The sequence below is a fragment of the Polypterus senegalus genome, chromosome 1 (genome assembly GCF_016835505.1).
Source record: "Polypterus senegalus isolate Bchr_013 chromosome 1, ASM1683550v1, whole genome shotgun sequence".
Classification (NCBI taxonomy): domain Eukaryota; kingdom Metazoa; phylum Chordata; class Cladistia; order Polypteriformes; family Polypteridae; genus Polypterus; species Polypterus senegalus.
Window position 1 is genome coordinate 203,509,957 of NC_053154.1, and position 17,807 is coordinate 203,527,763.

The 17,807-nt window shown below is 39.1% G+C and overlaps 1 protein-coding gene across 2 annotated transcripts in view; it reads right to left on the minus strand.

Moving 5' to 3' along the window:
• Window positions 1-17,807, minus strand: part of LOC120538107 (threonine--tRNA ligase 1, cytoplasmic-like) — an 86,947-nt gene that overhangs the window by 38,704 nt on the left and 30,436 nt on the right. For both annotated transcript variants that reach the window (XM_039767547.1, XM_039767540.1), the window contains 3 exons: window positions 8,855-9,021; window positions 4,886-5,048; window positions 680-817 (listed from right to left, as the gene is read on the minus strand). In XM_039767547.1, coding sequence (XP_039623481.1) covers window positions 680-817; window positions 4,886-5,048; window positions 8,855-9,021 — 468 coding nt within the window. The remainder of the gene's footprint in view (window positions 1-679; window positions 818-4,885; window positions 5,049-8,854; window positions 9,022-17,807) is intronic.

The following is a 17,807-nucleotide window of genomic DNA, read 5'->3' on the forward strand; positions in this document are numbered from 1 at the left end:
TCATGTGGTGAGAGTATGCAGGCAGTTCCTGGAGGATGAAGGAATTGATACCATTGACTGGCCACCACACTTTCCTGACCTAAATCCAATAGAACACCTCTGGGACATTATGTTTTGGTCCATCCAATGCCACCAGGTTGCACCTCAGACTGTCCAGGAGCTCAGTGATGCCCTGGTCCAGATCTGGGAGGAGATCCCCCACAACACCATCTGTCATCTCATTAGAAGCATGCACCGATGTTGTCAGGCATGTATACAAGAACACAGGGGCCATACAAAGTGCTGCGTACAATTTTGAGTTGCTGCAATTAAATTTTGGCAAAATGGACTAGCCTGCCACATAATTTTTTCACTCTGATTTTTGGGGCGTCTTTGAATTCAGGGCTCTGTAGGTTGATCATGTTCATTTCCATCAAACAATGTGGCATCCTTTCGTTACTAACACATTACCCAGTCTATAACAGTATAGATATCCAGGAGGATTTCTTTTTCCCATTGAGATCTGATGTGTTTTCAAAGTGTTCCTTTAATTTTTTTGAGCAGTTTATAATAAACCTACAAAATGACAAATTATAATAAAGCTACAAATATTATATCCCACTTCAACAATTCAATTTTATTCACATGGAAATGTGCAATGTTCATTAACATAACAACTACAGAACTCGGGTATCCTTACCTTTTCAGCTTCCTCCCAGACCTTAACATCCCCTAGAAACTCATCTGGCCTTGTGGAGAGGAACAACCGAAAAGTGAATCCAAAAACTGAGTATACAGCTTGAAGGAAGTCCAAACAATCTTTTATCTCCTTTTCTAGCTGACCAGGAAAAAGACATGAAATGTAAAGTGTAATTAAATAAATTCATTTGTGCAGCTTTTCTAAATTACAGGTGATGCACATTCAGTAATTCTATATAGTAGAGCATAATTTTAATTCCAAGACACAATTTCTAAAAAAAGGAGCATTTGTGTTGCTCCAATTTACAATGCCTTCACCACTAAGGTCTTAAGGGACACCTTGTAGATGATACCTACAAGCTGTCAGGAAAAGACATAGCATCAGCATAAGCTTCTAAGGGTAGACAAGCAATACAAATTAAAATGGATATTTATGGAAAAACAAAAATGTTTACAAGTGGTCATACAAAAAATGAAGCACACAAAATACATTATTTTTTCCAAATAAATCAACACTCTTAAGAAGGTATTGTCAAAGGCAGATACATACGTACCAAACTCTAATATTTTAAAACATTGCTAATATTTTCTGATTACTAAGATGACTATAAGATGTTTAATATGTTAGACCAGATGCTTCCAAACTGGCTGAACACAACTCCAGTGTGTTATAAATGTTTTCAATCTCAATTTGGATTATCAATATCACATTAGCTAAAATTTAAGATTTGAATACTCATCTAAAAATAAGTATACATTTGAATACAGGTAAAATTCTGTTACAACGACATTTTCATTAAAACAAAGTATTTTTATGGTGCTGACAGTTTCCCCATATGACACGAGTCTATAGAAATCTTGTTACTACGAAGTACATTCAGCAGATACAGTAATCCCTCCTCGATCACAGGGGTTGCGTTCCAGAAACCCCCGCGATAGATGAAAATCCGCGAAGTAGAAACCATATGTTTGTATGGTTATTTTTATATATTTTAAGCCCTTATAAACTCTCCCACACTGTTAACATTATTAGAGCCCTCTAGACATGAAATAACACCCTTTAGTCAAAAGTTTAAACTGTGCTCCATAACAAGACAGAGATGACAGTTTTTTCTCACAATTAAAAGAACGCAAACATATCTTCCTCTTCAAAGAATGCGCATCAGGTGCAGAGAATGTCAGAGAGAGAGAGAGAGAGAGAGAGAGAGAGAGAGAGAGCTTTTGGGCTTTTAAGTATGCCGAAGCACCACGATAAGGCGCCATTTTTTAGAAGAGTGTCCGTATCGTCTAAGCAAACAGCCTCTGTGCAAACAGCCCTCTGCTCACACCCTCCGGCCAGGCAGAGAATGTCAGAGAGAGTGAGAAAAGCAAACAATCAAGCACCGCGCGGGAAGCATATCTTATATCATTGAGGAGTTTTAGTTAATATGTAATACATGCTCCATTGGGTAGCTTCTAAGCCATCCGCCAATAGCGTCCCCTGTATGAAATCAACTGGGCAAACAAACTGAGGAAGCATGTACCATAAATTAAAAGACCCATTGTCCGCAGAAATCCACGAACCAGGGAAAAATCTGTGATACATATTTAGATATGCTTACATTTAAAATCCGCGGTGGAGTGAAGCCGCAAAAGTCGAAGCGCGATGTAGCGAGGGATTACTGTACTTTCATTACAACGAAGTGACCTTGAAATGCGTGAATGAATCATCCACAGAGCAGATAGTTCTGAGGTGGCAGCTCAGTTGTTCACAACGATCCCCAAACAGAAACATTTTTGTTTTCGGTGGTTTCCAGTGATACCTTTTGTTTATTGCTCGTCAACATTTGAAAAACATCCATTGGAATTTAACTCATTGTCACCCTCCTATAGAAACGGCAGACATGAAAAAATGATAAAAGTTCATACCAGAAAAAAGAAAAAAAAAAACTTTACATTTATGCAGCTCAATCATGGCAAAAAGAAATTACCAGTGAATTTGGAATTTCGCCAGACACTGTCTACTTTCTTGAAAGACCGAGCAAAAAAAGAAGAAAATCTCTGGTAGCAAAAGTATGCGGTTAAGAGACGCTCGTTCAAGAAACATTCACATTAATAAGGCACTCATTCATGAAAACGTGAGGTTTCTAAACTCTCTTGGGACCTCCCCCAACTGCACAACACGACGAAGTGCATCCTGAAGTGCGATCACCGCGTCTGTGGAAGACTGTTTATCTGTTGCCGGGGCAACAGCAGGCTCACAGCTCTGCTGCGTCTCTCTGCCAAAGCAAACTCGATGGTGATGCAAGGAACATTGTAAATGAAGGGCACAGCATAACTTGGCCACGACCCTGCCTGACTGCGATATCTGTTTATAGGAGAGTGGCAGTTTTGCTAAATTACTGAGACTAAGCCACGTGTTTTGGGGTGCAAGACAGGGACTTAAAGCGTGACCCTGATCTTTTAGGATTCACTTCTGTGGTGCCTCACTGCACCGCTGTGAGCCTGCTGTTGCCCTGCCCCGGCAACAGACAAACGATCTTACACAGATGTGGCAATCACGCTTCAGGACGCACTTCAGCGTGACGTTCCTGTTGGGTGTGTGGGGATCCCAAAAGAGTTCAGAAATCTCATAATATGAAGAAGAAGAAAAGGATGATTCAGCTTCTGATTAATAACTGTGCTGCCCACAACATGCTTCCGCATTTAGATAATGTTCGCACTGAATACCCTGAAAGTGTATTATCGCAATAAAATTAACGCGGAAGAAGCTATTGAAATGATTGCAAAACGCCTGTAGGCAAGATAAAGAAAGCAAAATAGTGAATCTCATTACTACAAAATTTTCATTACAACAATATATTTTTTAGGTCCCTGGCAGTTCATTGTAACGGAATTTTACCATATATTATTCTGGGTGTTGCATATTTGTTGTATTATTATTTTAGAAAACTTTTTTGCTCAGTGTGCCAGCAAAGCACACATAAAATAAGCGGGTGAAATCTGCCACCATCAAATGAATCTGACACTTGAAAAAGACACCTCATAAAAAACATTTTCTGCATGCACAAAGTGAAATGATCAATGAGGGACTGGAATGAGGCACAGTTTTCATGCAAAACACAAGACAAAAAAGCTTTTGTTTGGTTAAAAGCAATCAGAAGTGCAGTACATTTGCCTTATTTTAATTTGAACTCCAATAATAACAACCTGAATAATGAGCACTTGTACAAAAATGCATTATCTATTAAATAAAACATGTTTTGACAAAAAATAGAGATTGCCTGTGTGTATTCTTTAGCAAGTAATGCACCAAACAAGTGTTTTTACAGTTACTGATCAGTTTCTCACATTTATGTTAAGGTATTTTTGCTTATCTCTCCTTATAAACTGATCTAGAATGTGTCTCAGCTTCTGGTCTTGCCAGAATATTGGGTCTGACATCTTGACTTGGACTTGATTATTCCAAAATACAAAAACTAATGCACTTAATCCACTCTTTGTTAAATATGTTGTAATGTTTGTAATAACTCTCGTGAATGAAAAATAATTTTGGAATTATATCATTTTAAAAGACAAAATTCACAATATTTTGATACAGTGCTGAATTCCAAGTTTTCACAATGATGGCAGGTCCCATTATCATCCATTTGTATTTCCTGGTCCTGGTGTATATAATACACAATTAGAAGCCCTCCTGAGGCATCATAAAATGTTTTAATAGACTGATTTGTCAGGCAGGCAAATTGCAAGTGGATTATGAGCCTTTACATTTAGGTTAAGGAGGTGCTATACATCCACTAAATATAAACATGCAGAGAATTGACCAGTATAAATGATTTGTGATTATGTGTCAGTAACATTCTTGTCTGGGCTACATATTTATGCTGGTTGAAAACCTCTGCCCTGTAACAAATCACATTATGACCACTGCAGTCTTCTGCTTTTCTTCTGGTGAAAAAGTAAGTCTATTTGCAAAGGATTTATCCAATACTATGGGTTTTACAGGAAGAAAAACTTGTATATTTGCTTTCCTGTACATACAGGGAACAGAAATTCTAAATTATGTGATACCAGTCTTTCAAAGTTACAGCCACAAATTTCAAAAGGATAATTTCATAACTTGTTTAAAATTTTGTCACCTATTATTTACATTCCTTTATGTTCTGCTTCATATGTAAAATTGCCAGAGAGCAAGTCAGTATATTCTCTATTAACTACTCTTTACCTGCTCCATAGTACAAAAGATATGCGCATCATCCTGAGCAAAACGACGCACTCGAGTCAGACCTGTTAAAGTGCCAGAAAGTTCATTGCGATGGAGAACACCAAAATCTGCCAATCGCAAAGGTAATTCACGCCAAGAACGAGGTCTATGCTCATACATCAGGCTGCAAAAAAAAGACATTACTGACAAATCATGAAAAGAAAATTTGAATATATCTGGCCACAAAATTCATAGTGTGGAAATACAAGACTACAGCATTAACAGAGGGAATGTGAAAATGACTTGGTGGGACAGAGAGGGTGCAAGTACATTCAAAATGCAAGACGTGGTACAATTAACAAGATAGAACACATAAAATGCAAGGTCAGGTCAGGTTGGGGAGTATGCACTGGTACAGCACACTGCCGCACCCACCACACAACGAAAAGAGCTTGGGATCCTGGTTGCAACCCCCCAGCCAGACATGTGGTCTAGTCCCACACTCCAGAAATGAACATCTATTTGCCATAGACAGATGTTACGTGGGCCTCCCCTTGGCCCGGTCCAGCCACTTGGGTCCTCAACAATGAGGTTCCTGTGAGCTGGATCACCCTTGGGGAAGTGCCGTATCTGACGCTCTCTCACAATACAGGTAATATGCCTCATTTGGGACTCAATGGACAACCAGTTATTCGACATAAAATCAACCAGTGGTACCCAAAGAGAGACAGTACCGAAGGAGTCCGGTCTTCATCTCAAGTCACTGGATAGCGTCCATGTGTCAAAACAGGAAGACCCAGGACTTTAAAGACTTGGACCTTCGTCCTTTGGCAAAGATATCGGGGGCACCTCACACCCTTTCCAGCGAACTCATAAACCCTCATGTTCTCCCGACCCATCGAATGACTTTATATGAAGAGTGTAAGAGTTGAATTTGAACCCCACACCTAGCATATGCAGGGGCTCATCATCTTCTGAGCTTAGGCTGATAGTGTTACAGTATTTTAATATTCACTATAATAAAGGCTTGGCACAAGAAAAAAGGCACATACACCATCAGCATGGCACTGCCAGATCTAAACACCAGCGTGGAGAATTGCACATGTATGGAAGAGACTTGAATTGCAGGTGGAAGCTCCAATCCCATTTTACTTTATGGTGTCAAGCAGAGTTGTGTTACGATGCAACAGTCTATTAGCCAGTAAAAGTGCTGTGAAGAAGCTGTGTGTTATGGTTCTGCCTTTGTCCACTCTGATAGTGGTTACAGGGCATCAAATCTTTGCCGGTAGAACAAATAGTTCTGAGCAGGCATTAACAACAGCACCAACTGTGGTCATCGTTGCTCTTGAAAAGAATGGAGATAAACGCCATCAACTCAGAGAGGGAGAGGCAAATTCTTTGTACCACATGAATGATGCTGACAGAATAAAACTAAATAATAAAAAAAGCTCTAACTTTCACAAGTAGCCAAAATTTACATTGGATGTTACAGACTCAAATCAAATGTATGTTTTTATTATATTATTATAATAATAATAGCAGCTTACTACTCAAAATGAGGAACAGCCAGACTCAAACCTTTTGGTTATAAGGCAGCAGTTGTGAAGGGTTCGATTCAAAACAGTGGTTAAAAAATTACAGAATGCCAAGGACAACATTTTGATTATTTATTTCAGCATCTGTCCACAAGACTCATTTGCAAAAATATGTGTTTGAGGTGTACTAACTCTGTCAGAAAGCACCTAGCAAATGTCCTGTATTGGATGGTGACAGTAGCTCAAAATCATTATTAAGGCTGCTTTCAAGCTGCGTCAGTACACACTGTACAACCACAGCAAATATTGCATGCTTGTGCTTGACTAGACAATAAAATTGCTAAAACAGAAAAAAATAAAATTCAAAAGGTTTTCAAAACAACCATCTGCAATATCTTTCAGTTGTTTAGATGAACATCTTTATATATATAAAAAAAACCTGGAATGGAAAAGCAAGGCAACGATACATGATCTTCTCGGAAGTTCTCGAAAGACATTTTAAAGACCCGTGAGACAAAAAAGACTGGCCACGGAGTGTCTCGCGGGGACAGTAAATATGAGACTTGGTGCCAAGAGATTTTCCCAGGGCAGTCTTGAGGGGACGTGAAACATCAGATTCTTGCAAGACACACCCTTCTTATCAAATAAGAGCAAGGACAGCCAGCAAAACATTCAGTCATGTAAAGTCACGTGGCACACACAGACCCTGTGCTCTCAGCAAAGAAGAAAGGGCAGCACGGAGAAAAGAGACCCAAAGCGCGATACATACACAGAGAAAGATACAGAATATAAAAGCAGTAACAGTTGAAAGTACTGTAGCGTCCCAGCCAAGCTGAAGCCTTTTTTGTTTTAAGTGATGTTAGGTCCGATCGAGGGAGGGCAGAGTACAGCATGGAAGACTGATAGCTGGGTGCTGATTGATGCGGGATGGGGGAGGCGAGACCTGTGGGAGGAGGGGTTGGAGAGGGTGCTAGAAAGTTGTGTTTGAGGTTATGCAGTTGGCGATTGTTAAAGTAAAACTTTTGTGACACTTTATTACGCCAGTCGATACAGTATCAAAAAAAAGATAGCACAGATCGCATTACCGCAAAACAAACGGAAATTAGTTTAAGTCAGAGAATTTCAAAAACGGGGTTTAACTCACATGAATTTATTGGTTACTTTGCAAAAAAAATTATTAACTGCTGATGATGTGGATTGTTTTGTTTGTGCTGAAATTCCAAACAGAGACACCTATCCTGAATTATGGTACAAAGTCATTAAACACAAGTCTCACAGAAATAATGTAAAAGATTCAGCATATTGGGACACGAAAGATTCAAATATAATAAAAATATTGTTTTTACAGAAGTTCTGAAATAAAAGTGAAACTAATAAAATAGCAACAATTCAAAGAAAAAAAAAATCTTACAAGTGTGTATCCGGAAAACAAAACATGGGGGTTGGCAAGCGAAGCAAGCAGGGGGCAAATCCTCCTAGTTAATATTACTATTGAGTAGAACTAATCGGTGCATTTTTCTCCAGCAAAAGCAAACTGTGTTCTTACTACTACCATATAATACGTACTAGAAAAAGGACAAAAAAAATTACACAGAAACATTTTATAAAGCACATAATAATTATAAACTTCATTATATCAGATCAAACATGTTAAAAAAGTCACAGGGTTAAAGACTTTGGTGCATAAAATTTATGAAGAGGAGGGAATTCAGCTGGGTACATTTTCACAGAATCTACAGTATTGATACAATTTACAGTTTATGCATTTTATACTTTTATCTGGTAATATGCCTTTGAATGGCTTAAAAAGCAACAATAAAACAAAACATATTACTGTTATTTTCAACAAAAGAAAGTTACTTCATATTTTCTCTTTATGTAAACATGTTTATATGCTATTACATAATATCACTTTAAAACAATAAATTCAAAACAGTGTTCAACTTAATTCTGTGATTTAAGAAAAGAATATCCCAGTCTTGACCAGAATTTGAACATAGCCCTTTACTGCTAGCATGCCATTTCAACCTTTATGCTCCACCTGGTGGTTTTTAAAGCTAGTGCAGGCACATTAACGACAATTTCTGAAATGATACCATTACACGTAGCATGTTTCAAGCAGCACCCCACAAAATAACACAGTATTCCTGACTCATTGAAATGGCTGATTCTGTATGTCAAAGGTCACATAAGCAGTGACATATTAGTTAGAAAATATCAGCTTCTGTGGAAGAATAATTTTAAGGTAACATAGCATTCATCGTTAAGAAATAACAAAGGGTTAATAAATTTCAAACCAGATAAAGGTCAAGTGAACAACAAAATGTACACTGAAATACAAGAATTGGTTTAGGAAAAATACTGAAATGGTCAATTAAATAAAGAATGTATCAGAAGAAAGGTTGATGTAATATACAAAATGTATTGAAGGGTGGGATTTTCTTTAAACACTTACCAATGCCCTGGACAGTTCATGGGTTTTAGAGCATAGGTCTCTTCCTCTACTTGGAATGAAAACATGTTGCTGCTGTAGTGCTCCCAATGGCCAGAGCGTTCCCAGAGCTTCGTACTATAGATGTTTGGAGTCACAACTTCAGTAAAACCTCGCTGTCGATATTCACTCTATAATATAATTACACATAGTATTTTATATACACACAGTATATACATATACACACACAGAGTATATATATATATATATATATATATATATATATATATGTATATATAAACTGCTCAAAAAAATTAAAGGAACACTTTGAAAACACATCAGATCTCAATGGGAAAAAGAAATCCTCCTGGATATCTATACTGATATAGACTGGGTAATGTGTTAGGAACGAAAGGATGCCACATCGCTTGATGGAAATGAAAATGATCAACCTACAGAGCCCTGAATTCAAAGACGCCCCAAAACCAGAGTGAAAAAATTATATGGCAGGCTAGTCCATTTTGCCAAAATTTAATTGCAGCAACTCAAAATTGTATGCAGCACTTTGTATGGCCCCTGTGTTCTTGTATACATGCCTGACAACATCGGTGCATGCTTCTAATGAGATGACAGATGGTGTTGTGGGGGATCTCCTCCCAGATCTGGACCAGGGCATCACGGAGCTCCTGGACAGTCTGAGGTGCAACCTGGTGGCATTGGATGGACCAAAACATAATGTCCCAGAGGTGTTCTATTGGATTTAGGTCAGGAAAGTGTGGTGGCCAGTCAATGGTATCAATTCCTTCTTCCTCCAGGAACTGCCTGCATACTCTCACCACATGAGGCCAGGAATTGTCGTGCACCAGGAGCCACTGTACCAGCATAGGGTCTGACAATGGGTCCAAGGATTTCATCCTGATACCTAATGGCAGCCAAGGTGCCTTTGTCAAGCCTGTAGCGGTCTGTGTGACCCTCCATGGATATGCCTCCCCAGACAATCATTAACCCACCACCAAACTGCTCATGCTGAATGATGTTACAGGCAGCATAATGTTCTCCATGGCTTCTCCAGACCCTTTCACTTCTGTCACGTGCTCAGGGTGAACCTGCTCTCATCTGTAAAAAGCACAGGGCACCAGTGGTGCATCTGCCAATTCTGGTATTCTATGGCTAATGCCAATCGAGCTGCATGCTGCTGGGCAGTGAGCTCAGGGCCCATTAGAGGACATGGGGCCCTTGGGTCACCCTCATGAAGTCTTTCTGGTTGTTTGGTCAGAGACATTCACACCAGTGGCCTGCTGGAGGTCATTTTGTAGGGCTCTGGCAGTGCTCATCCTGTTCCTCCTTGCCCAAAGGAGCAGATACTGGTCCTGCTGATGGGTTATGGACCTTCTATGACCCTCTCCAGCTCTCCTAGAGTAACTGCTTGTCTCCTAGAATCTCCTCCATGCCCTTGAGACTGTGCAGGGAGACACAGCAAACCTTCTGGCAATGACACGTATTGATGTGCCATCCTGGGGAAGTTGGACTACCTGTGCAACCTCTGTAGGGTCCAGGTATCACCTCATGCTACCAGTAGTGACACTGACTGTAGCCAAATGCAAAACTAGTGAAGAAACAGTCAGAAAAGATGAGGAGGGAAAAATGTCAGTGGCCTCCACCTGTTAAACCATTCCTGTTTTGGGGGTCATCTCATTGTTGCCCCTCTAGTGCATCTGTTGCTAATTTCATTAACACCACAGCAGCTGAAACTGATTAACAACCCCCTCTGCTACTTAACTGACCAGATTAATATCCCATAAGTTTCATTGACTTTATGCTATACTCTGATTAAAAAGTGTTCCTTTAATTTTTTTGAGCAGTATATATATACACACACATACATACACATATACATACACACACAAATGATCATTTACGTAACTCTAAGTAGAAAATTATTTTTACTGCCAGTAATGATTTTAACCATGCAAGCATCATAACTAGTAAGATTCAAAGCTGGACTGTTCAAAATGATCTGTGTGCACAATTCTATGTGGTCTTCATAAACTGCACATGGTGTGCAGATATGTACAGCTCTGTGAAAAAGTAAGTGCATACCATGAAATGTTCTTTTATTCATATTTAATACAGACATTACAAGACTAGATCTTCATTTGAACAGTATCTTAAGGTAAAGGTGAGGTCACTGGAAAAAGAAAAAAATTGACTGCAATAAATTATCAGCAAAAAATGAACAGAAATATAATTTTCACCTGTGGAAAAATTAAGCCCACCCTTGTCTCTAAGAGCTGGTATTTCCCCTTTTTCAAAAACAAAATCATGTAAGCATTTTTCTATAATTATCGACCAGTCTCCCATTACTACTGGGAGAATGATTTGCTCACTTTAAAGACAGAATTCTTTTAATTGTGCAATGTTTGAGGAGTGTCTTGCATGCACAGCCCATATCAAACCCAAGAGCAGCATCTCAATGGGACTCAAATTTGCACTTTGATAAAGCCATTCGAGAAACCTCCATTTCTTCTTTTTCAGGAATCCCTGGGTGGACTGTTATTTGGGTTTACTGTCATGTTGCAACATCTACATTCGAGTGAGCTTCAATCTTCTGACAGAGGATCTCACATTCACTCAAGCACATACCAGTAAAATGAAGAATTCATAGCAGATTCAATGCGCATTGTTCCATAAGTCCTGGGGACAGATTTATAAAACTTGCTTTGGCACAAAGAGGCTTGAAATGCCAGCATTTATTAAAAAAAAAAAAGAAAAAAAAAAAGACAAAAATATGCGTATATTTACAGCAACTGACACATCCATACACTTTTAAACTACGCTTTCGATAAAGTAAGTAAATGCAGCCAAACCAGCTAAATGATAATTCACACACAAATTAAATCATACCACCGAGTCATTAGAATATGACTTGACATGACAAACACATTATACCTCTAAAGCAATGAATATAAAGTACAGACTGTATTTGAGTTTCCTTTTAAGAGAGCCAATGTTGCGTATTTGCACTGAAGAATGTTTCTGGGCTTTGGTCAACTTATATAGTCTACATGTTGTCACCTCTTAGGGTACTGGCCAACAGGTCAGCAATCTCTCAGCCACCATTCACGCCTGCTGTGCTGGAAGCCATTAACCAATTGATGAGGACCTACAGTGGCACCCAAGCATTTGGGCACCCTTGCTTAAAAAGTCGCTTACTGTAAACAGTTAAGATGAACTGTGGGTTCTACATAGGGCTGGGCAATAAAACGATAATTATTGCTAAATAAGCTTTCCTCAACAGAAATATAACCCAGGGTTGATACAACATCGATAGAACTCATTTAATCCATGTTTTGAAAGACAACCTGAAAAGCCAATGATAATGAGAACAGCATTGCGTCAAACTAATCATGTGGGTGGGATAAAGTTGCAGCCACATCAGGTTAGGTTGACGCACAGAGCCTGAGCGCAGGAGCAGCAGCATACATGCACACCAGTACGTCAGGAGAGGGAATGGTATAAACAAAAATGTTAAAAACTATTTGGTAAGGGGAAATCAGCATTAATGAAGAAGACAAACCAACAGAAACAGCCCAAGGCTCAAAAGACGAGGACATTTCTGAAAAAAAAAGAGTCAGAGGAATTCAGTAGTGTGGAGATGTTTTGGATATTTAAAGTCCAACAAGAGGAAGAGTAGTGTGCACTGCAAATTGTGTCGAAAGCATGTTCTCACAAAGACAAGTAATACCTCTAATCTTTTGTACCAACTGAAACAGTACCACCCTTTATAAAATGCAAAATGCAAGACTTTACAGACCCAGACTCAAGAAGTTGCTGCACTAATGGGAATTTTTCTTGTGCCTTTCTTTTTTTGCCTTGATGTAGAGGTCTGTGCAGGACTGATTTTTTTTTTTTAAACCGGCACCTGCCTGCTCCCAAAGGTCTCCATCCTGCACCCGTCCACTCGGCCTCATTTGTCTTGCTCCCACCCACAGAAACACATTGCTTATATTAAGCAAAAAAGTCATGTATGGTTGATAAGTCTATTTAACATGATCTTGTACAAGGAAGTGGCTGAAGGAAAGTTTCCTCTTTCTGGACCAGTTGTCCTTATCATTTCTTTGCAATAATTCTGCTTCATCAGTATTTCATACTGGGACTTCATTTCTGAGCACAGATTCCCGCGTCTTTTTCACAGAAAGGATCAAAAAAGACCAGTGTAAGCAACATGCAAGTAGGCAACCAATTACTACTCTATACTGAAATAAAGTAAGATCTATGTTAATAATATTACATTTGATTTATATAGCATCTTTCCCTTGCTCACTCTACAAAAAAATGTGTAACAGACACGGAAGGTAGGTGCAGTCTACGTACAAGTCACACATATAAGTTTACGCTTAAAACATGTTTTTCTAGTCGGCAAGTTACTGGTAGCTTAACACACATTACCGACTTTCTCACGGTACCTTTTGCTTACCAATACAAGCACACTGTAACCAAACAAAGCCCTTTGAACATACTGACACCTCCTCGTCTGCTTACAAACTCTGTGAGAAAATGGGGTGTTACTAACAGCTGACCAGTAAACTTCACTGCACTCTTTGATTTTGTGCTATTGCATTGAATCATGATTATTACAAATGTCCTTTTGTTCCTGCACCTTTGTGATCGTCTTAAAGATATAGAAATAAAGGCTTTGCGCTGAGAAACGTTGCTACTTTGTACAGCATGTGGATAAGAGCTGGTGCTGAACAGTTTGTTGACAAGTTCTTTCAGTAATACCCGATTCTAAATCAGTTGTCGCATTTTTGAATAGCTTCAGAAAAGAGACCACAGTTGTATCTTTTTGTTGATTCAGCCAATTGTCGAATTGCTGCAACACTGAATTCATAATAGATAGATAGATAAGTAGCGAACCCCCGACTTCTAGAAATCGAGGAGGTTGCCACCAGATTTACGTAGTAAAGAAGCCACTATGCTTTTAACACTAGAATTACCAAAGCTTATGAAAAAACTTGTAAATCCATCCCACCTTACAACTGCTCGCACCTCTCTATTCAGCGTCTTTTGTCTTGTGTCGAAAAGCCCAAGCGGCAAGCAGCCTGCTATATCATCCTCCCACTGTCGCAGAAACAGCAAAAACCTCTCCCAACTCAAGCCTTGTTTATCTGGGAGTGAGGTAGTACCTAGAGCTGTATAGGGTAAAAAATATATTGTTATTTGGAACACATGCATTTTATGCATGTTCTATGTCTACAAAGATCTATGTAAGTGTAGCATGACAGAAATATTTAACACATACCTAAAAGACTATCTTTTTTTCCTGTTTTAGGACTAACAACAAAAATTTGACATGTGTAAAGACTGAAGTCCAAATATCAAATAAGCACTTTTACAACAGGTACAAATATAACAGAACAAGTGCGCTTTTATTCAAGACTATAACCGAAGAAAAAGAAATCCGATTAGCATGGCCTGTTGTCGTGACTTATTTGGTAGTACAGTGGTAAGAACTGCGGACTCCTATTCAAAAGGTTGCAGGTTTGAGTCTTCACATGTCCCAAAGTAAATGTTTTGAGTATTGAGCTGCTCTTATTGTTATTATTATACAGTAAAAACATACATTTATATTTAGACTTCAGTCTTCACACATTATACACTACATGTCGAACTTTTGTTGTTAGTCCCAAACATGGAAAAAATTTGCCTTTTAAGTATGTGTTCAACATTTCTGTCATACTACATTTACAAAGACCTTTGTAGGCACGGAACACACATGAAATGCATGTGTTCCAAATAACAATATATTTTTTAGCCTATACAGCTCTAGGTTCTACCTTACTCACTGATAAACAAGGCTAGAGTTGGGAGAGGTTTTTGCTGTTTCTGCGGCAGTGGGAGGATGGTATAACAGGATGCTTGGGCTTATCAACACATTTACAAGACAAAATACACTGAATGGAGAGGTGCGAGCGGAGTTAAGTTGGGCCGGATTTATGAGTTATTTTGTAAGCTTTGGCTAATTCTAGTGTTAAAATGAGGGATGGATAGAATTAGGCTAACCCCTAAGCCCTACCGAATTTCCACCCTGACACCCAAATATTAACGACAACCCAGGACAATGGTCGTATAGATTAAACACATCCTATAACCAAATATATGAATATTTCTTATTTACTATAGTAAGTGCTTACAAACACCAGAAATAAAAATAATGACAAAAGTACCAAAGAAAACATCAAGAACAAAACCCCATACGATGATATTTGCAGTCCTGGAAAATATCTTTACTGTAGGTGATGAATGTGGATCAGGAAAGTGAAACAATAGTTAGGATGGAAAGATGTGGTAGAATATTCCCTTTAAATAAACAGCTTTCCTGTAACTTGGATAGTGAACATCCATCCTATCACCTAAGTCCAGAGCCGTGCCTCTTCTCAAAGAGCATCAGTAGACTGGATTGGGAAGAAAAAGAACCCACCACCAAGTTAAATCCAGTGGCCGTGCACCACCCTTCTCTGCTATGAATGCCCAGTTAATAAAAGGTTCAATTGCTGCTGATGATGGAGTCAATCAGAAAATGGAACAAATCAAAACGTTCCACCACATCCTTCTCTAATTCTACAACTTCCCGTGTAGGTAGAGGCTGAAATTTGGCAGGCTCATTCCTTACAGCTTACTTACAAAAGTTTGGCAGGTTTCATTTAGAAATTCTATGCGTAATGGTTATAACTGGAACCCGTTTTCGTCCATATACTGTAATAGACTGCAGCTCGATGGCCGTGGGAGGTGGAGTTGCGTCTCGCATCATCAAGCCTCCCACGTAATTGAGTGCCTGCCCATATAAGGTAAATAATCGTGGGTCAAGGACTGTGCTTAGCATATTCATAAGTAAAAATATATGAATCACAAACTGATGTTAATTATATTTTGTCCATGAATACTTATTAAATAATTCCAAATAGCCTGTCCGCTTCCTTTCAAAGCTTTTCTGATGGTTGTGCTGCTTCCAGGCATGTATTTTCGTATTAAAGCATTTAACCAATCATATTTCAGCCATCATTTGTTGTCAGAAAGAGAGGCCTTCACAATCCGTTGTGCAGGCACTTTAACACAGAATAAATGTCAACCAATACTTCAACCAATCAGATTTTGAGTTGGTGTCAGTAGGGCCCTCTAGCAGGCGTACGGCGTCACCGTATTCAGACCCATTGATTTGATAGAAGCCGATATGAGGAACTCTACGAGGACACTGAACGCACCGCAAATGCTCCGAGCGCAAGATCCTCGCGCGTACTACGGCCAACTCCATGGCAAGATTCTGGACAATATTATTTGCCAGACACAGACCAGATTTCAAAACCACGAAAACCTGATGTTTGTCACATTCCCTAAGCCCCAGAAGTTTTCCAGTTTAACACAAGAGCCACGGAGCGGTTTTTGATCTGTCTCGGCTAAAAATATAACTGACTGCAATGTATGCCATGGATGATTTTGCAGGAAAATCTCCCACTGATCTCCTTGACTTTCTTCATCAGAAAAATCTGAATGAGAGCATGGGGCAGCTGTTAACATTGGTACATTTGGCAGTGACCATTCCTGTGTACACTGCTTCTGTCGAGCGGACATTTTCAGCCCTAAAGCGAATTAAAACTTATGCCAGAAATACGACAGGGCAGGTTCGACTTTCAGCATTAGCTTCGATGGCGACAGAAAGGGACTTTTTGATGGAATTGAAGCGCATGGATAATCCGTACGACAGAGTAACTGAACTGTTTTTGAGGAACGAGAGGAGGATGGATTTTGTTTACAAACAATCCGAATTTTTCGTGAGTAAAATGTTGCGATTTTCCTAAATAATATTGCAAGTTTATGAGTTATTATTGATGTTTTTTATGTGTGTCGCGGCTGTGGCTGCAGTAGAAAGGAACTTGCTCACCCCTGGTTTGTCTGTTCAATAAAGAGCATTTATTGTGGCTACAGGAGTTATCTTATATATATATATATTATATTATATATATATATAATGCATTATATAATTGAGAAGGCAGCGAAACAATAAGAAGCGAGCTAGTGACATATACAACCATATTCATGAGTGCTGCTACTTCAGAAACAAAGCATGGTGTAAACCTAAAGTTTAAATTAAGTTCATAGACAGGCTGCCACTGGCGTTTGTAATTTAGTGCCTGCCTATATAAGGCCGTCCGTCAGCGGCAATCCAATAGAAACACTGCCACTAAATATTCACGGGTGAAGGACTGTGCTTATGCAGAGGAAGATGAGATGGTCAGGGTGGTGTTTGGCACAAACTCATGGAAACTGCGAGAGAAAGTTTAAAGTGCCGGGTCTTAGCTAACATTAAACACAGCCGTGGACATAGCACGACATGGCACCAGCACAGCTGGAAAACTTCGATGCATTTACACCGAGCGGCTCACGTGAACTGACGCAGTGCACAGACAAAAAGCGCTGAACAAAAACCGAATTACACAATTAAAAAGGCAGCAAAAAAATATGAAGCGTCTGATACATACAAGCATATTCATAAGTGCAGCTACTGCGGAAACAAAGCACACGGTGGAAAAAGTCAATGTCCCGCTAAAGGAAGACAGTGTAAAAAAAAAAAAACGTGCATTCAGTGTGTCACGTCTCAGATAAAGACGACGAGCTGTTTATTGAGGCAGTAAGAAACGAATCGATGAATGAAACCTGTTATCTCTACAACGATTGACAAACACGGAATGTAACTTGAACACAACACATCCTACAAATACGAACCTGATTGAAAGAAATAATGATAATCAAATCCTTGATGATAGCAACACTCAATAACACTCACAAAACAAATACTGTATATTGACAGTCATGTTACGTTATTTTTAAAATGTTCCCTTTTCTTTTTCTAGCTTTTTAACACACTACTTCTCCGCTGCGATACGCGGGTATATATATATATGTATATATATATCCCGAT